At 35.3% G+C, this 21,846-nt stretch overlaps 1 protein-coding gene across 1 annotated transcript in view; it reads right to left on the minus strand.

Moving 5' to 3' along the window:
• Pbgs (Porphobilinogen synthase) overlaps positions 1-21,846 on the minus strand; it is a 63,111-nt gene that overhangs the window by 30,015 nt on the left and 11,250 nt on the right. Inside the window, exons 3-5 of the mRNA XM_090370522.1 lie at positions 19,605-19,740; positions 12,775-12,858; positions 3,895-4,039 (exon numbers count right to left, since the gene is read on the minus strand). Coding sequence (XP_090226648.1) covers positions 3,895-4,039; positions 12,775-12,858; positions 19,605-19,740 — 365 coding nt within the window. The remainder of the gene's footprint in view (positions 1-3,894; positions 4,040-12,774; positions 12,859-19,604; positions 19,741-21,846) is intronic.

Raw genomic sequence — 21,846 nt, forward strand, 5'->3', positions numbered from 1 at the left:
TTTAAGGAATGCAAGGACTGTAGCGTGGTGCCATTGCTCAGGGAATGTGTCTTCCCGGTAGAGCCTATTGAACAGATCAAGAAGTGACTGCAGTGATTCAGCACTTAGTTCCTGTATCATTGAATAATGGATATTATCTGGTCCTACAGCGCTACGCCTAGATGTTGACAAGGCTCTATGTAGTTCGTGGATAGTGAATGGTAAGTTATATTGTTCTTCTGCTTTTGAAGAAAAGTTTAACTTTTATTTTTCTGAATTTGCTTTGAATCTTCTGAAGGCTGGTATGTAACTTTCTGTTGCTGATGTTTTGGCAAAAGTTTCTCCTAGTATATTGGCAATTTGGGCGGGGTCAGAAATGTTCTGCCCTCTCCATTCCATGATAGGCTGAGGTGTCGTTTGATATTTACCACTCATTTTCCTGATTGTTTTCCAAATTTTGTGTGTGGGAGTTGCTTGATTGATGGTTGAAGTGAAGCGAATCCAAGCGGCCTTTTTATTACTGCGTCTAACATACCTGGCTTTTGCTCTAACGCGTTTAAACTGAATGAGATTAGCTGTGGTTGGATAGCGCCTAAAAGTATTCCAAGCTTTATTTTGATCTCTTTTTGCTGCACGGCATTCGTCATTCCACCATATTTTTGGGTGTACAGGTAATTTTGAGGAGGATTTTGGTATAGCTTGTCCTGCTGCGTGTAGTATAGTTTTTGTGACATACTCAACCGCTTCCTTGGTTGGAGATTTTTGTATAATTTCAGGGTCCACTTTAGCTAATTTTTTATACATCTCCCAGTCTGCTTTATCAATTAGCCACCGAGGAATTCTAGTAAGTTGATAAGAGGGTTTATTTACTAATTCAATTGAAATGGGAAAGTGATCACTATGCAGTGGATCATTGTTTGCCGTCCACTTTAGAGTAGGATACAAAGTTGCAGAACAGATAGACAGGTCTATTGCAGTATATGTTCCAGAAGGAAGGTGAACGTAAGTAGGTGAGCCGTCATTTAGAAGGAGAAGGTTGTTATCATCTAAACATTTTTCAATTAGTTTTCCTCTTTGGTCAATATTGTTGTTACCCCATAGTGTGTGATGACCATTTAAGTCTCCCAGAATGAGGAAAGGTGTGGGGAGTTGAGCTATGAGGTTGTTTAGATCATTTTGTTGGATGGGATAGCTTGGTGGAATATATAAGGAGCAGATTGTAATATGGATGTCAGCAGCTACACGGACCGCTATTGCCTCGAGAGGAGAGTTTAGTAAGACCTGTTTGACAGGAACAAATGGGTTTGTTATAACAGCTACTCCACCATGTGCAGTATTTTGATCAGTTCTATCTTTTCTAAAGATATTGTAATAAGACAGTTTTGGTGTGTCTTGAGGTTTGAAATATGTCTCTTGGAGGCAGAGACATATTGGTGTGTATTTAGAGATAAGGTCGTATAGGTCATTAATATTGGCACGGAAACCACGACAATTCCATTGAATTATTGTGTTCATTGTTTATCTCTAGTTAGACTTTCCGATCGTTTTCTTGGTGCTGAGGTTCTCTGTTTTTCACTCTTGTTTTTGTCTTTCTTTCGAAAGTAGAGCCTTTCTGTTTCCATGTCTTCTTCTACAAAAATGTGTAGGACCGGGTCATCTGGGGGTATTTCCTTAGTATCCATTTCCTGTTGGTGAGTAGTTACGATTTGTTTTTCTTTGTGCCCTTCATCCGGGGAGTGGTGATTTTCGATTGGTACAGAAATAGGCGTATTGACTGCCTGAGTTTCAGTTGTATTAAACAGTGTTTTTACATAGTTCGAGAAAGACTCTTTTGGGGGTACTGTTAGATCAGTTTGCGATGCGGTTGATTGGAATTTTTTGGTGATATGAGCATACGTAGATCTATTTGCAAGGTTTGGTGGTGAGATATTTCGCTTAGCTTCTTGATAGGACACGTTATGATTGGTTTTATAAATCTGAATAAGTTTCTCAGTTTTCCAGCGTTCACATGTTCTAGCGTAAGCGGGATGATCTTTTTTGCAGTTTGGGCATATCAGTTGGGGTGCAGTACAGGCTTCGCAGTTGTGTTCAACTGACCCGCACTTTGCACAAGCAGGAGTTCCCCGGCAAGCTGTCTGGGAATGTCCGTACTTCTGGCATCGGAAACACCGTTAGGGGATTTGGAATATAAGGTCTGACATTACAGACGAGATATCCAGCCTTAATGGATGCTGGGCGATGTGGTGTATTAAAGGTCAAAATGAGATTACGTGTAGGAGTCAGAACTCCTTCTTTTCTGGTGGAAATTCTCTTGACCTGTATAACGCCTTCTTCTTTAAGTTCTTCAAGCATCTCCTCTTCGGATACATCTATTAAATCCCAATCAGAAATCACTCCTTTAGAGGTGTTCAGTGATCTGTGGGGTGTCACAGTAACTGGTATTCCAGCAAAGAGATTAATATTCAAGAGCCGCTCTGAGTGTTTACTATTAGAGGTCTCGATCAGAATATCTCCTGACCTAAGTCTTTTTACAGACTTAGGAGTTCCAGCTCTGCTTTCTAATTCCTTCTGCACCCTAAATGGCGAGATTTTGCCAATTGCATTTTCACCAGTTGAGTGCATGATCAGGAAAGCTGGGATAGGATAGATGTCAGAGTCAGTTTTCTGCCGTTTTGAAGTTCCTGCAATAGAACTGTCTTTCTTTTTTGTTGACTGGGGTGCATCTGGCAGCCCAGATAAGTCAGAGTTTGATTTACTCATGACGTGCTCTTTTTGGCCCCGGGAGATTACCTTTTTCTCCCAGGTTACCAGCCCCGCCACGTGGAGGCAAGAGCGGTGCCGCCTAGTGACCCAAGCGAAGTGAAGGTTAGTATTAACGAAAAATAAAAAAGGGGGTTAAAGAAAGGTACTTTCCTTTCTGGGTTATATAATATGAGAGATCTATTCAATTATAATGCTCAAGAGTTAACGGACTTGCGAAACTCAGGAGAAACGTATATACAGTAAAGCGTATCAGATAATCACTATGAAAAGGCGCTGTGGTCACTAATATCGCTTGGCACTCGGGGCCTATAAGTTTGCTTTCTTGCATCATGTGCCCTTGCTAATGCTATATGCTGATTAATTGCAATTTATTACAAGCTTTATGCAGTAAAAGAAGCTAGCAATTTTAAGCCAATTTGTAATATGCTTCATTCTTATCTTGAAAAAAATATATATATAAAGATATATATTTCAACATATTATTATTATAAATGTAATAATTTATTTTAATATATTATTATTATAAATAGTATATTACATTTTAGGTTGCTAATTCAAACATTTAGGATTAACAACCTAGGAAAGACCTGTCAAATCTTTAAACATCTGTGAATAACTGTAAAAAAAAAAAAAATAAAAAAAAATTGAAGGTATAGACAGCACCTCATTTACATTCACTTTAGCATATTAAAATTCTTTAAAAATGCAATGTATCTAAACAAAAATACTCTACTTGAATAACAAAAGGTGATCTATTTTTAAAATCTTATTACATTAAAAATCTAAATTTTATTGGCTTACTTAATGTACACTATTTTATCAATAAGAAAAGATAGCCAATAGAGATCAGCTGAAATGCAAACAGAGCAACCTGATGTGACCAAAACAGAGATTTCAACACCCCATTAGCTGACAAACTTGTTAAACACCACTGCACACTGTTAACTAAGACATCAGCAAGCCAAGCATCTTAAACATCACTTTCCATTAATTAAGGCATTTTATATACAGCAGGATATTATTTATGCTTTTCTTAGGTATGAAGGGTTTTTTTGGGTTTTTCATTATTTAAAATTTTTATATCACTGTAGTCCATACAATTTCCATAAGTTATTGTTTTTATTTCATTGGGAAATAAATTGTTCCATTTACCTGAAAGGCCCATAAAATTTTGAAGCAAATTTTGCTGCATAGCTCAGGATAGACACACTGGAACTTAATCTATGTTTCTTTAAAGCTTCCTTGATAGCACCAACTCTTCCATCCATCATGTCTGAAGGAGCTACTACATGACAACCTAAAGAACAATGCATTGCTATGAATGATTGTTTTTCTTGCACATCTCATTTTGTATGCACACAAAGTGATATGTGCAAGAAAACAATCTGATTATTTTTATTATAAAGTTAGATCAATCAGATGAAAATCTATATCAGTGATCTTCATCTGAACAGTATTTCAGTATTTGGCAGCTAAACATTTTTGTTTTCAGACTAAAAAAAAAAAAAAAACAAGAGGGTTCCTACCAGTTCAATTTTTCAATTTTTTTTTTGCTGGACAGTGTTTTAGATTCTTTTATTTTTTACTGATTAGTTTATTATTTGAGATGGCTGACTTGAACATAATTACTTGTAAATTTCTAATAATTTATAAATCATTCCTTGCCTTTGGTAAGTGAAAAATAAAGAATATTTTAACAAACATTTAAAAAACAGTGTGTATACTATTGGTGGATAAATTAAAAGAACTTGATGCAAATGCTGACAAGAATGCAGTCATGAAAAGAATAAATCATTTACACAATTTTCTTAATAATTTGATGAAACTAATTACAATAATTCTAAATATGTATTGTCACTCATTCTTGGATAACTGTTCTAATCTGTAGTTTCTTACCTCAATTCATTTAATAAATTTATATGAAAACGTCTAATCTTTCTAAACAAATCTTGGCCCATTTTAATAATTTCCTTTTCTTCCTGAAAACATTGCAAAATTTAAACCACTTAAAACTATATCTCTCAACATTCTGAACGTCCTATAACTGAGAAATAATTATTCACTGAATATGAAATTTTGCAGAAGACATACCTGAACTACTGAATATCTATGAAGTCATTACTTGTTATTGTGATTACTATTTATATAGCATATTAACATCTAAGGTAGGGTGACCAGATTTTAAAAAAATCAAAAACAGGACACAAAATCAGTAATGCAACATGTAACACTGTGTAGTGTGCATGGAAATCACAAACATGTGGTTTTTGTGCAAGTTATTTTAAAAACGTTGTCTATCGTAAATGATGCTACCGTACATTAAAAACTGAGGTCTACTGGAAACATATAGTAAATCAGTAAGCATCATTTTATTATGATTGTTTTATTTAAATACTTTTAACCTGAAGAAAGAAAGTACTAATCACATAGTTTGGCATATATTTTTGTTTTTTGCTAAGAAATTTTACTTTTAGTAAAGATATAACAAATTTAAAACTCTGCAAAGGTATAGTGTAATGTATAACTTAAATTCAATAGTGCAAGGTATAACATACACTTGACAGCTTAATACATATCACTGTATTTAGGAATCTATTAGCTTAGTGTAGTATTGACAATTAATCAATTTAATTGATTAATTTTATTAATTTTCTGTGGTAATCAATTAAATTGTATTCAAAATGAAATCATCTCCCAGAATAGAGCAGCAAAGCAAAAGCACAAAGTAACGGGTGTGTTATAGCTTTGAAGAGAACCGAAGGAGGCAATTCTCCTATGAATCATGGCCTAACAAAATGTGAACTTATGAATGTTTGTGGACTTTCTGGAACAGGACATGATAAAGCCAAGGGGGTGTCTATGTGTGTTCAGTGCAGAGAGTGTGAAGAAATTAGGCCAACTCAACATTCTGATGGGCATTTTATGCGAGCTTGAAGAATAGGGGAAGGGATGTCCTCGATGGAATTAAAATGGGTGGGGACCCCATCAAGCTCTCAGCTGCCCAACTTAATGCCAGAGCTCATATCTGTGCATCAGACAACACAGCAGCAATCCCCAAAGCAGAATGCACTAGTCCCACAGGAAGTAGTTATTGCCAGTGATTCTATTGTCAGTGAAACAGGAATTATATATATTGTGCAAGAACAGGCTCTGGGACATCTTGAAACAAGTAAATACATGGGCTGTGTTGGGATAACTAGGGGTAAGAACATGTGCATGTATACTTGAATGAACACTAATGCTAAGAGCATTGAAAATTTGATTTTTGATTAAAATTTGAATTTTAAGTACATCTGATTAAGTCATCAAATGAACTCATTGTAGGGAGAGTGGAGATATGATTGGTTGATATGTTGGTTAATGGCACAAGGGCTACTAAGGCCATATTGTGTCTAGTGAAGATATGGTGTCACTCAAACAAACAATGCTCAATTTGAATATGGGTTGTTGTTATTTGTTATTTGGTTTTCAGGAGCATTAGCAACTAAGGCCATATTGCTCCGGGATATGCGGTGGTCATTCCCTGACCTTTACGCATCCTCCGTATTTGGTGGTGACGGGCTCGAACCCCGGTCTAATCAAGAAGCGTGTGCTACGCACTGCTGCTCCTTCCCACCTGGCTTTTGAATATGGAGAGTACAATGTATAAAGAAAGGACAGACAGGCAGAAACTTAGTTAAGAAGCACATAAAATCTAAGGCAGCACACACATTCGACATGGATAATCAGTGCAATGCTGAGTCAGTTTGGTGTGACATAAGAAGTGGGAAAACAAAAGTGATAGTCCTAATGACCGTGACAATAATACCAAACAGCTATACAAAGAAATAGTGGGCCAGTAAATCAGAATGTCTTATAATGGGGGATTTTAGCTTTTCAGACGTTGACCAGAATTTGTGAGTTGGTCAATCACACACTAACAAGACATTTTTTAGATTTATTGGATGATTATATTTACAACAGCAGCCTATTAGAAAGACAACAAGAGGAAGCAATATTCTTGATCTGGTTATCAGCAGCGATTTTTCAAGCATTAAAAATTTGCAAATTTTTTATAGAAAGAATAGCTTATGCTTATATTAACAGTAGAAAGGAGTTGAATCACATTGGACCACTTGATGTCAGTGGGTTAACTGTTGATGACCCTGCTCAGGCTGCTGACAAACTGAATACGTATTTTGCATCTACGACATTCATATATTTTTGCAACTATTACTTTCATATATGAGGAATTCTTTATGGAAGGGGATGCAGAAGTTTATCAAATTCTACTGAGGAGCTAAATGATTTTGTTTATCAAAATCATTTAGCTCCTCAGTAGTTTGGGGATGCACAAGTTTATCAAATTTAGTTTATCAAACTAAATTTTGGGGATGCAGAAGTTTATCAAATTCTACTGAGGAGCTAAATGATTTTGCGATAACTGAAAGAAAGTGGAAGAGAAGTTGTTCAAGTTGAACATAAAAAAAAAGGTGCCTGGTGTGGATGGAATCTCTCCAATTGTATTAAGGGAGAAAAAAAAGGAGGTAAACAAACCCTTAGCCATAATTATGAGAGCATCCTTGTATTCAGGGGTGGTCCCTATCGACTAAAAATGTGTGAATGTATCCCCAATTCATAAAGTGGTATCAAAAGGTGACATGAATAATTACAAATCTGTTAGCCTAAGGTCTATTCCTGGGAAAATAATAGAGTCACTGGTTAAAGGAGTAATGCAGGACTTCTAGACAGGAATGCAATTATACTGCAGTCACAGAATGGATTTGTTAAGGGGCAGCCTTCTCTGACTAATCTGATTGGATGCTATGATGCAGTGACCAAGGAACTGGATGCAAAAAAATATTTTTGATATAATATACTTGGATTTCAGGAAGGCTTTTGATACAGTTGCACATAAAAGATTGCTGTACAAACTGGAGCAATGTGTCATTAAAGGAAAGTTGCTGCTATGGATAAAGGGATGGTTGATTGGGAGAAGACAGAGAATGATTATCAACTATAGGCACTGCTCTTTGAGGACTAACATTATTAGTGGAGTTTCCAAGGATTCAGTGCTGGGCCAAACTGTTATACCTGAAGGTTGATTTCCATAGTTTTAGTTCTATTTTTTTTCTGTAGGAGCTTATAATTAACTTTGGCTTTGCCATAGTTGAGACCAGAAATTTTTGCATGCTGCCCGTATAAGATTTTTATAGTCTATACAGAACAATTGAAACTGATATTCATTCAAAAATATATAATAAATACTGTTTTCAATATTTATTCATGATACTGATGAAGATATACACTGCGCTGCCACTTTATTAGGTACACCCCTGCTGTGCACACAAATGGTTTGTCCACAACATTGCAAGTCACATGACCACAGTTGTGGATATAAATGCAGCAGAACAACCTTTCTAGTATCAGTTAAGCGTACAAACCGTAGCAAGAATGGGGAAAAGGAGTCATCTAACGGACTTCAAACGTGGCATGGTAGTAGGTGCAAGACGTGCTGGATAAAGCATCTCTGAAACAGCAGTTCTCCTGAACTTTTCATGCACCATTTCAAGGGTGTATCGAGAATGGTGCAAAGAACAGAAAACATCCTCTCAACGGTTCTCCTGTGGAAGAAAATCGCTTGTTGATGAGAGAGGTCAGAGGAGGATGGCTAGAATTGTGCAAGCAAACAAATGGGGCACAATGTCGCACATCACATCAGAATACAACCTTGGTGCACAGAACAAAATACTGCAATGGACCACAAGTTGCACTTTGCCGCAAATGGGCTACAACAGCCAACAGCCACATCGTGTACCTTTGTTATCAATGAGGAACAAGAGAGCACACCTCCTCTCTGGAAAATGGGCACAACAACAACAACAGCACTGGACTATCGAGAATTGGAAAACAGTTGCTTGGTCTGACGAGTCGAAGTTCCTGGTGCATCATGTTGATGGAAGGCTCAGAATGTGGCAAAAACAACATGAATCCATGGACCCGTCATGTCTGACGACTACTGTGCAAGGTGGTGGGGGTAGTGTTATGATGTAGGGAATGTTTTCTTGGCACATGATGGGTCCATTGATATCCATAGATTCACGTCTGAATGCCACATCATACCTAAACATTGTTGCTGATCAAGTGCATCCATTCATGTTGACAGTTTATCCTAAGTCAGATGGTTACTTCCAGCAGGATAATGCACCAGTGCACAAAGCCCGAATCACTATGGAATAGTTCCAGGAACATGACAATGACTTTTCTTTGCTGCAGTGACTCGCTCAGTCCACTGATCTCAATCCTATTGAACATCTTGTACCATGTCTGCATGGTACTCCATTCCTGCACATTTTTGGCATCTTGTTCAATCCATGCCTAGATGAATTGAGGCTGTTTGGAAGGCTAAAGGAGGCTCAACATGCTACTAGGTAGGTGTACCTAATAAAGTGGCAGCACAGTGTCCAAGTCCAGATGATACAACTGTTGGCAGGGTGGTTAACAACAGTACTCAGGATGAGCTATTGCAACAAGAGCTAGGAAAATTAAGTCGATGGGCTCAAAAATGGCAGTTGAAGTCTAAAATTTACAAATGCAAGGTACTGCATATGGTTAGCAGTACTCCTAGGCTAACATAACAACTGTGTGGTCACTCAGGGAAGTGGAAAATGAAAAACACCTGGGGATAATTGTGCAATTAGATATGAAATTCCCTGAGGAGTGCAGACAGGCTGCCAGGTCAGTTCATGGGGTTTTTTTCGATGGGCGTTTTTGTAGAAATTTTGCTAACAGAAATAAGGTGATTTTATCCCTTTTTTTTTTTTTTTGTTAGTTGTTGGCGCATCGGCTTCTGTGGCCATATTGCACCTCCCAAGGTTTTTCCATTTTCTACTCTGATCCAAACCCGAGGCGGGATTCGAACCCGCAACCTTTAGGTTGCCAGGCAGGCACTTTACCCACCCGGCTAGCCCGGTCATGGTTAGGCTGCATCTCGAGTACTGTACATAGATCTGGATGGTTCATTTTAGGAAGGATGTAGATCTGCTGGAATGGGTGCAGAGAAGGGCATCCAGACTGGTGAAGGGAACAAAAGGGTGCTCTTACAAAAAAAAAAAAGGCTTCATTTCTGCAAATTTCAGATTCTGTCTCCAGAAGCTGAAATGTTTAAGGCCTAGAATGGATTGAGTCAACATTTACCTGCTTTTGCATGTGCAACAGCAGCTTTTGCCAAACATTGAATACTGGCTTAATTTTGAATACTTCCATCTCGATTTGGAATGCCTATTTATGGTAAGAAGAAACCTTATTATTGATTGTTTTGCAGATGATATTTTAATTTAATTTTGATATAAATTATAACTAGTGGTAATCTACCAGATGAGTTTGGAATTTAAATGTTGACGGCATTCTTCCTCTTTCTAAGACCACACATGAGGGGCCATAAATTCAAGTTGAGGAAGGATGGTTGATAGATAAACATATGGACGTTTGCCTTCACCTAGCAAGTAGTTGATTGTTGGAACAAACTTCCATCTGTTGTTGTGAAACTGGGCAGTTCGAATAAGCTGAAGGAAGAACTAGATAAATACTTGGGGGATATGGATGGATGAAGTGGGTTTTTTTTTTTTTTTTAAGCTGATGCTTTATAAGTTTGCTTTCTTGCATAATTTGCCACTACTAATACTAAATATCATCACAATATAATGTTAGAATATCAATATAATATATCTTATTTACAAAATCAAATGTTACAGATAAGTGACTATAAGTGTCTTTGTTCCCAAGGGGGTAGGTATACTGTTGTTGTCAACTTGACAAACATCTAATAAAAAAAAAAAAAAAAAAGTACCACTTACAAGATGTACACTGAAAGGACAGAATTCATGGAACACCTGGTTCCTGGGCAAGTGACGCTGTCACCCCCTCTTGCTAGTGGACAAACCCACCACTCGGCAGGTATATAGGTATACTGCATTCATGTATATGGTAATTTGATGTCAGTATGGATAAACATTGTGAGTTAAATGACTTTGAAAGAGAGATGATAGTGGGTGCCCAACACATGGGTCACTCTAGTACAGAAATTGCACTATCTCCGTTTGACAGTATCAAGCGTGTATCGGGAATACGCCATTTCTGGAATAACATCTCATCGTAGACAGCACTGTGGGCAGAGAAAGGTGGTGGATGAACGTGGCCATCAATATCTGTCTGCTCTTTATAACTTTTTTTTTTATATGACAGTGGCACAAATCACTGCCAACTTCAATGAGGGAGGTGCCAGAAACGTCTCCACCAAGACCATCAGGCGATCATTAGCCACAAAAGGTTATGAGTGCCTGCTGACCCACCAGAGGTGCATTGCTAACACCATGACACGGGACTTTATGCCTCAACTGGGTGAAAGAACATTGGCACTGGATCTTGGATGATTGGAGACAGATCTCCTGGTCCCATGAGTCCTGTTTCCAGTTATTTCAAGCGGACAGGAGGGTGTGTATCTGGCAGAAACCACACGAAGCTATGCACCTGTCATATCAACAAGGAACTGCTCAGGCAGGTAGACAGTAGGTAATGGTCTGGGGTGTGTTCAACTGGCACACGTTGGGACCTCTGGTATGTCTAGATGCATTTTTGAACAGTCCAGGTTATGTGTCCATCCTTGCAGACCAGCTGCATCCCTTCATGGTCATCGTGCATCCACAGGGCAATGGACTGTTCCAGCAGGACAATGTGCCTCCCCACAGTGCCATATCGACTAAAACATGGTTCGAAGAACATTCCACAGATTTTACTACCATGGAACAGCCTACCCCCATTCACCTAATATGAACCCTGTGGAGCATCTTTGGGATGCTGTGGAAAGGTCAATTCGAGCTTTGGATCCTCCACCCAGGAATGCAATGGAATTATGGACAGCAGTGCAGCAAGCATGGATGGAAATACCTGTGGAATGCTTTCGTTAACTAGTGGACTCAATGCCCCGCCTTGTGACTGCTCTTAGGCGAAAGGTGGGCCTACCCATTACTAGGCAGGTATCCCATGATTTTTGTCCACTCAGTGTATGTGTAATCATGTAACTCTAAATAAAATAGTACTATTGGAAAAAATGGTCCTAATTGGCATTCCCATTTCATCTTTCCTGGGACAATGGGCCACCTCCTTCAAAAATGGGATATCTGATCACCCTATATATTTGGCTATATTGTGCTGTGTGTCTTATGCCTGTACATGTTTACAGGCTGATATGCATGTTGTGCAAGATAAAAAACCCAGAATAACTCACAGGAGGAAACCTCTATTCCCTCTGCCTGAGATTTCTAACTGAAGACTAAGAATTCCTCCAGTCTCCAACAGGATTCAAATCTAGATCCATTTACATAAATAACAAGTGGCAAAACCACTATACTGTTATGGAGGATTTGTTTTGGCATCTTAATGTGCTGCATGTTTTATCCTTGTACAATCATGTACATCATGTTGTGCCTTTCAAAGCCTGTGCAAAATGTATTAAATTCTCTGTACTGAGGTTATGGAAAAATTTGCCCCAACACTTACTTGCTAGACTACCAAAATTAGCTTTTGTTGTACCAATAATCTGGTGAAACAAACACAGGAATGAGTAAACAGACAGAGAGAGAGTTATTTAACTGCGTTATGAGATATTTTCAAATCATTTAAAACATGATTTTAAAATAGTTCAAAAAATAATTTTCTCTGGGTATGTTATGGATTAAAGCATGCTTTATAACTTTTTTTTTTATAATCCCTATTAGTAAAATTTCCATTAGTTTCTTTTTTAGTATTCCCTACATTTTAAGAAGCTTCCTAAGTTCAGTACTATACAAAAATAATTGTCAAATAAAGGAAGAAATGCAAGTCTTTTATTAAATGTTTAAAATAACTGCAGTTATAACTATGCAAAAGACAAATTGGGGTTACTGAAAATTCTATAGGGATATTCTTTATTAACCAAAGGTCAGCAATACATTTCAGATAATTTAAAAATACCAGCTAGAGTACTAATACCATTTTAAACGCTACAGCATTTACCTGCTTTTGCATATGCAACAGCAGCTTCTGCCAAACGTTGAATACTGGCTTCATTGTTAATACTTCCATCTTGATTTAGGATGCCTATTTATGGTAGAAGAAATCTTATTATTGATTGTTTTGCAGATGATATTCTAATTTAATTTTGATATTAATTATAACTAGTGATAATCTACCAGATGGGTTTAGAATTTTACTTTCATAAAAGAAAATTTCTCTCTCCAACAGAATATCCACATTTACATACAGAGTGGTTATAATTAAATTGTGCGACTTTAATCACCTGCAGGTGGCAAACCAACCAAAGATAAAATTTGGAAGACAACATTTAGACCATGTAAAAATGAATAGCATAAAAAATAATAATAAATAATAAAAATTTTAAATCTCATGATATGACTACCGCCACATCCTAGATATAAAAGTGGATTCAACGACAGTTTCAATTTAATATGACTTTTAATGGCACAATGGCAATTTAGACCATTATGACAAGTCCAAAAATATTATACAATAAGGGTTGTAGAAAAAAAAAAAAAAAAAGTAAATAACAATAAAACAAGTAAAAGGATAAGAATTTATATTGTAAACATCAAAACAATTATATATCTTTGTAAGTTTACAACTTATAAAATTGGAAAAATTTCAGACATGTCCCTGTCAGATTTTATCTTACAGGATGTAAAGGTGATACATAAATCAGATGGCTAAAAGTGCTAGAACATAAATGGCATTCTTAAATATATAATTTGGACGTTCAATAAAAACATGTCTGATGGCTAAAATGGTGTCAAACTGCTCACAGTTTTCAGCCCTCAGCAGAAAACTGTTGTTGTTGTTTGGGGTTTAGTAGCATAAAAGCCTCATGGACCAAACTGTGCCGATCCGTGATTTGTTTAAACATTTTGGATTTAGTCCAAAATATGGTTAAATACAATCAAGTCATATAGTTGGATGATGGTAATCCTGATCAGTGTTAAATCCAGAGCATTTGCACCGGAGGAAAGAATGTAAACTTCAGGAGGTACATGTAGTATATTTTTTATTATTATTTAATATTTGTATATGTATGTATGTATTACAATGTATGTATATGTTACAAATAAATCTGTATATTTATATTTATGCATAATATGCATAAATATAAATATACAGATTATGCAATTTATGAATATTATAATAAGACAATATGAGAAAACAAAATAGGAAACAAAAGGAAATATTTATTATTTAACATCTAAATACTAATTATCAGTTCACAAAAACCACATTACTGACAATAATCATAGTATAATAATATGAAAATCACCAATTAAATTTTGCAAAAAAAATTATACAAATTATAATCAAACATGCAAGATTATTACAATACGATTATTGTAATAACCTTATTCTTCTTTGCTTTTTTCTTTGCATGTGTATCAATCACTTCATTTATTAGAGTCCGTAGTCTAATGAAGGACCCTTATAATATCACTCGGTTGTCTGTCTGCCCGTCCATCTGTCACAACATTGTATCTCTAGAACCACTCAACCTATTGACTTGAAATTTTGCATGGGTTTGTACATCATGTGGGCCAACATAACGTCATATTGATCATAGTTGACAAAAATTTGTATGAGAAATGGGGGGATAAAAATGTTGTCAACAACCTATAGCTTATCATACACCACTGGAAAGAGCTCAGCGAGTAGGTTTAAAATATAATTTTAAAATATTTTTAAAATTAAAAATGATGGTGCCAGACAGGAAAATGTGAGTAATTTTTGTTATAGAATTTCTGTTGCTAATGGAGCTAAAAATTTAAAAATGACATTAGCTATGCGTTATTTGATGCTTATCAAGGGAAAACTATTCTGATTGAAATCTATCATTTACTTTTTGTGTTAAAATTAAAAAACAAAATTTTTATTGCACTTTGATAGTGCGCTTCTTTGTACTAAGTAACTCTCCTTTTGGTGACAAAAAGGTTGCTAAATAGTTAATTAATAATTCTATAAAGGTCATTTATAAATTTTGCAACGAAAAGTACTTTTTAACAATTTTCAAAGCTAGAGTTGTCTGGGCAAGGAGGAACTCAGAGAGACAGTGTTGAGGCGGTGGTGGTGGGGAGGTGTCTGCACGGAGTCTTGCACAGCCCTCACCTGCCAGTCGCTTCTCCCCAAGACTTTGATCGCTTCTCCAGGCAGAAGCTGGAGTTGCGAATGACAACGGCAGAAACCGTTGTCATTCACAACAACTGGAAAAACTCAAATAGACAATTTTCGTTAGTTCCTCAGTTTTAGAACAAGCCGGGGTACTAGAAACTTTTTTCAGTTATCATAAAGCTCTCTATTTGAGATACTACACTAACAACCACTCGTAACTATGGACCCTTCATCCTGAGTGCCAGGCACTCAGTAGTTGACTGATTTTTAATTTTTCCGATAACTCATTTTAGGCCCTCTAAGCTTATCTTCATGCAATCTTTCAATATTACAGTACATATGCATATAATAAAGTACAGATGTGTATAATAAAAAGGATATAAAACGAATTGTTCATAAGCTGCAAACCGTCTTGTTTGCGGTATACAAAGGAAGAATTAGCCACAGAATGTGAAAACCATAAAGCGAAACTGCTGACAATGAATTAGTAGCTACAGTAGACTCCCCTGCAGCTGCAAGACGCTATAATTACAATAGTATCTGTCAGGAACCAATTCAGGTGAACCTATTCGCAGACTGCGATCTTGTTTGCGATATACAAACAAAGAATTAGTTTCAAGTAGACCGTTTGTGTGAAACACTATCAAGAGATGGTTTGTGTGAAAATAAAGGGAACCTGAAAGTCATAAAACGAAAATGAAGACACTTGAAATAGTGGCTTTTAGTTACAATTTGTACAGCCAGAAATATGCCCATTTAATTTTTTTGAAAATTTCGTGTCTTTTGAATTTTAGTGATTTATTTTTGCCATGTACCACTTAACAAGTACCACATTAGTTGATGTGATTTTTCGTGTTGTGTTTATTTGACATAAATTTATTGAATTCATGTTTTATAAAATAAAAATTGCTATTTTTCACCGGGGGGGGGGTATTCCCCAGGGGGTGAGTTTCACCCCCTGGTCACCCCTCCCTGGATTCAACACTGATCCTAATGAGCAATCAGGATTATCATCAAGGACAGTCTAGGGGGATATGTTTGACTTTCAGTTGAGCCTGACAAAAAGGGCATTGAGGAGGATTTTCCCCAATGCAAGAAAAGATGAGTTAGGTGAGAATGGCTGATAAGGTCTTGCCAGGACCATCTCTTTCCATGTTATATCTGAAGTTTGATTCCCATAGTTTTAGTTCAGTTTTTATCTGTAGGATCTTATAATAACTTTGGCTTGCCAGAGTTGAGAACAGAATTTTCTGCATGCTGCCTGTATAAGATTTTTATAGTCTATACCGGGCACTTTAAAACTGGTATTCATTCCATACAGGTTCTAATACATATAAAGACAATACTAAGCATGTATGATAGAATATTACCAAATTGGTTACTGTTTTATGGACTGGCCTCAAGCTGTTTAATATTCTGAAGAACTTGTCCTACTTTTCTATTGAAGAAGTTTCCTATTAAGAAGAAAAGAAAGAGCAAACTAAATCTTCACTCTTCATGTTGCACTTGTCAATAGCAATCCACTTGATAATGCCTGAAAATTTAATAATTGTGTTAACATCAAAGAATAAGTTGATAATCCTTCATTGGCACACACATAAATCAGCTCAAATTTTCAGTATCAATGAATTATCCCACAAATAGATAAATGCTATAATTCACTGAAAACATTATGAGGCATGATAAAATAAATTTTTGCTCTCTCTTCACCCCTCCTCCTTTAACTTTAGAGATATTACTAGAGCCTTAGAGATTTTTACGAAGCAAAAATCACACTGGAATTCTTCCATTAATCTTAAACAAATAAGAAAACTTGTTCAGATCTCTGCACTTGCTGGTGCACACATTGATGATTTAATCTTGGCATTCACTAATAATTTTGCTTGCTTGCTTGCATGAACTTAAATGGCTTTCATAAGAACTCACAGAACTTGCAAAAGGACCGACACGTTTGGAGGCCTCTGATGATTCCTGAAATACCAAGTTCTGTAGATGACATGGGAAATACAGTGCATGCTGCTTATTGTGATCATGCATAATGTTATCACTTTTAGGAAGTCAAGATCAGATGTATAATAATACACAGAAAAAAAAATTATTTTTCTATGTATGAAGCACTGATTACAATAGTAATTGGTGCTTCATACAATCTTCCACTGTGCATTCATACATGGTTTATGCACATGCAGTAAAAGTAATTATGCAACGTCCCCATTTGTTCTTGAACTCCAACATTATGCTGTGAAAGAAAGTACCATATCTGTACTCGTACCAATCAGATTTTTTTTTTTTTACAGTAAAGCATTAATCCTTTTCTAATTCATGATTTTAATATTTTCTTTGTTTTTAATGGTTTGTATGGATTTATAGTAATAGTATTCACCATATAGTGCAAGGAAGCCACAGGCTTTTGCTGCACTGGCAAAAAAAAAAAAAAAAAAAAAAAATACAAATTATATGCTTCCCTTCTCACAGAGGCTAACTATCCTATTTACCTTTGAATTTATTCAAACTGTCAGCTTCAACTACCTGTGAGGGCAACTTGTTCCAGCAATCAATAACTTGCTGGCTAAAAGAAAACTTCCTACAGTCTAATCTAAACTTCAACCCCTGTAATTTGAATTTATGATTCTGGAATTCTTTATAACAGTAAGAATTCCACCTTCATTCATTTTACTAATTACTCCCGGAGCCTTATAAACCTTAAGCATGTTACCTCTGAGGTTGCCAAGTTCTGTAGCCCACATACTTGGAGTCTTTTCTCATACGGTCATCCTTTTGCCGATCTCATCATTCAAGTTGCCAGTCTTTGGATCCTTTCAAGAAGCTCAATGTCTTTTATCAAATGAGGTCTCCAAAACTGAACACAATATTCCAAATGTAGTCTTACAATTGCCTTATACAATGGGATTATGACCTCCTGTTTTTGCAGAAACATTATGAGTTTCATTTTTATTGAAGACTTTCTCAAAAAAATAGTGAATGATCAAATTAGAGTATTTTATATTGCTTGATTTTAATGTTTTCTTTCTGTCCACTTCCACCTTTTTATGTACATATTTCCAGTTTACATCAATAAACAATGCTGAATGGCTACATTCTTGTTCCTTCAGTTATTTATCAGTTTAGCTGAGTCCCAAAGTGATCACATTAAGCAGCATAAACACTGTACATCAATTAAGCACATGCTATGGATTGCTTGAAAGTAATCTATTGCATGCTTAATTAATATAAATATAATTTATTATTAATGCATTTCAGAATTCTATCATAGTAATGTATTTCAGATTATTTCTATTCATTGTAATTTACTTCAGATTATTTCTATTTATTGTAATGTATTTCAGATTATTTCTTTAATTCTATCATAGAATTCCAGGAAAGTTCTTCCACTGGCTTTCCAATGAATTTCCAATGTCATAGTCAATCTGGTGGCTTCTTGACTTGATAGTCTATGAAAGAAATTCATTGTTTAAACACATTTATTCATACCTTATAATTAAACAAGTACGGCACATGAACTCATACAGTTCACATCATATAATACGATTTATATTCTGTCTCCTTTTTCTCTGCTTCCAGAAAGCTCTGAGATTTTTAACTGAATGGGGAAGGAATCTATTTTATTTGCATTAGCAACCTACTTTTCTCTTTTCAGTGAATAACCTAAGTACTTAATTGGTCATATAATTCATATGCTTAACAATAATATATAGCATACCAAATAAATAATGAAGAACCTCACCAAAATAGAACTTCACCACATGCAATACAGTATTAGAAAATAAATAACAGAATTTACTGGTAACTAGCCTTTGACTGGATTTCCTGACTGTGATGAATGCTTATCTCCAATAGGTATAGTCTTTTTAATGGACCTGACATTTTATACAAATAAATGGTAATAGGCACATGTCAGAATATTGATAAAAAAAATGATTTTCTCAAAAAAAATTCTGGGAAATTTTTTTGAAATTTTATTTGAGGCATAAACTAATACCTACTTATTTCCACTTCACCTACTATTTACCTATTTTTATGAGGCAATAAGATCTTCAAGCAAAAATAAACTAGTATCTCAGAAATGGATCATGGTAATGAAATGTGGATGCTTGTATCTTAATATCATCAATTAGGCATTTTTCCAAGGTTTTTTGCAACTTCTAATTAATTTTTTTCTAAGTGCAGAATTCAATTTATCATTTTACTATGCTTACTTATATGCAATTTTTTTTCATCAATGTTGTTACTGTTTCTCAATTCCCTAATATATATAGATTCTAATTTAAAATTTCACACTAAAAGATCCTTAATGAATATGATATAGTGCACCCTGTTATAATATAATCACAGTGGATTGTGTTTTGATTTCTTTAATATTTGATATTTATCTGAAATTACTATTTCAAATTTTGATAGTTTGTAAACAATATATAATTGTTATATTATTGTTTGAAATTAAGTTCTACTGAAAATATAAGGAAGTGACTATTATTCTAAATACCATATTGTAATTTATACAATATGGCATTTTCTTGTAGGAAAATTTTATACTTTCTTATAAGTTGATAGATATTAATGTATCGTCTCAAATCCTTTGACTTTTACAGGTATACATAAAAAATCTCTATTAAAAAGCACAAATTTTTTGCACTAAAATCTGATTTAAAAATAACACATACCACAATGTCCATGATTAGTGTATGCACAGAGGCATACATCACAAGCAATCAATAGATCAGGAAATGCTTCCTTTATTTTTTTAATTGCTAGTATCACTGGTGTGTTAGGGTTATCTACACTGCTAGCCTTTTCATCCTTGAAAAATAAAGAAAGGATGAGGAAATGCTAACAACTAAAAGAAAGTAAAATAAGATAAATAAACTGTTTAAAAATATTTTCCCAATAGCAAAACTGATTTGTAACACAAAAAAATTTGTGCAAAAATTATTAAAATTATCGTTTATTAAATTTATTATTAAAATTATGGTTTATTAAAATCATAGTTTATTGAAATAATTTATTAAAATTATAACATGTGGAGTGCAAAACTCATAATATAAAACAAAGTAAAATCTCAGACGTGATCTTTTCCAATGATATTTGATGTGTTCCTCCTGAAATAATGACAACTAGTTTTTGTTTTAATATTGTTGCGACATAATGACATTTTTGACACGATGTTGTGTTGTTCAGAATACATATCACAGAAGGAAAGCCATGATGTGCGAGTATAACACAGTTTCTGTTTTGTGGGAAAAAATACCATTTTCTGGGAAAAGCAAAATAAATATATATATATATATATATATATATATATATATATATATATATATAAAAAACCTTTACCTGGGATGAACTTTTGTACTTTTTTTTGTTTAATAATTGGGGTTAACAATTATTAAACAAATAATAAACTGTTGTTATTAAAAAAAACCATAAAAGTTCTTCCTGTTCTAGAGAAGAAACAAACTCAGGTATTTTTCCACAACGTAGAACCCTGATCTGGCTTATGCAATAAAGTTAAATTTATATTTATTTATAAGACAATAACATATTACTTAAATTACTAAACTTAAAGGAATGTGTCACATTGGGGATTGCTAATTCTAAATCCTTTTCAGAAGTATGTAGTGGAAGAAACTACAAACTGCAAGCATCAAACTAGGTGGTAGATTACTCTCATCAATGGGTGCAATACCACCACTTTGCTTATTGGAGGCTTGAAGTGGTGAAACCCATGTTTAGTCAACAGAGCAAAGTTTCCAGCATCCCCTCCTTCCTATCTCCTTCAATTCATGCACAGTACTAAGTACTAGAGGTTTTGATATCTTTCATGTTTAGGGTTTTCATTAAAAAAAAAAACACTGATAAATAAGTTGAAGATGTAGGATCAAGATGTAGGATCAGAGCTGACACTATATCCCACAAGGACTATCTCAGCTATTTTATTTTATTTTATTTTATTTTTTTGGTGCCTCCGTAGCCGGGTGGGAAGGAGCAGCAGTGCGTAGCCTACGTTTCTTGATTAGACTGGGGTTTGAGCCCGTCACCACCAAATACGGAGGATGCGGAAAGGTCAGGGAATGACCGCCGCATATTCCCGGAGCAATATGGCCTTAGTTGCTAATGCTCCTAAAAACCAAATAACAACAACAATAGCATCAGCTATTTTTAAGAGGTTCCTCAACTCATTTGATCTAACCCACTTGTCATCTGACAAATGAGGTATTTTCGTTTTAAAGTATACTTTTTGACATTTGGACTTGCATGCTGCCCTCACTGCTTTCTTTGTAGTAGTTTTTGTTGTTCTGCAATCATATTTTTTTGCTATTTCACTCTAGAGAAACATATTTCTGAACATTGCACCTACATGGGATAGCTGACTCCTACCCCAATGCCTCCCCTGACATTAATCACGCCTTATCTTTTTGTTCAGATACAACTATCCTGTTAATACCAAAGATTACGATGCTAAATGGCCAGATTGTTATTTATATAGCATATTGGCAACTAAACCTATATTACCTTAAAAAAAGGCTAAATACTCAGAGCTTTACTTCTGTGAAAGGGCACAAATCTGTAAAAAGAGCCAGCCACCATAAAGAGAATTTTTCTAAATAATGGATATGCTTTATCCACCATAAAAAGAACAACTTAATCCTAAATCAAACAATCCTTAGCAGAGGAGATCTCTCTCTCCCCCCCCCCATAATACCTCTGTTCCATTTGTGCCAACATACTGATGGCTATGAGATACAACATTAAGGTAAAGTACATACAATTAAGAAGCCTCCCCTCACCAAGCACAAGCAGATGATAGTACAGTCTGGTTTTTCCAACTGAAAGGCACCTACACTAGACAGAATAACTACATCCTTGTATCCAGCTTTGCACTCATTTAAAACAGTAACCTGACAATTT

The sequence above is a fragment of the Mastigoproctus giganteus genome, chromosome 3, assembly GCF_048544385.1.
Source record: "Mastigoproctus giganteus isolate SK-2022 chromosome 3, ASM4854438v1, whole genome shotgun sequence".
Lineage (NCBI taxonomy): Eukaryota > Metazoa > Arthropoda > Arachnida > Uropygi > Thelyphonidae > Mastigoproctus > Mastigoproctus giganteus.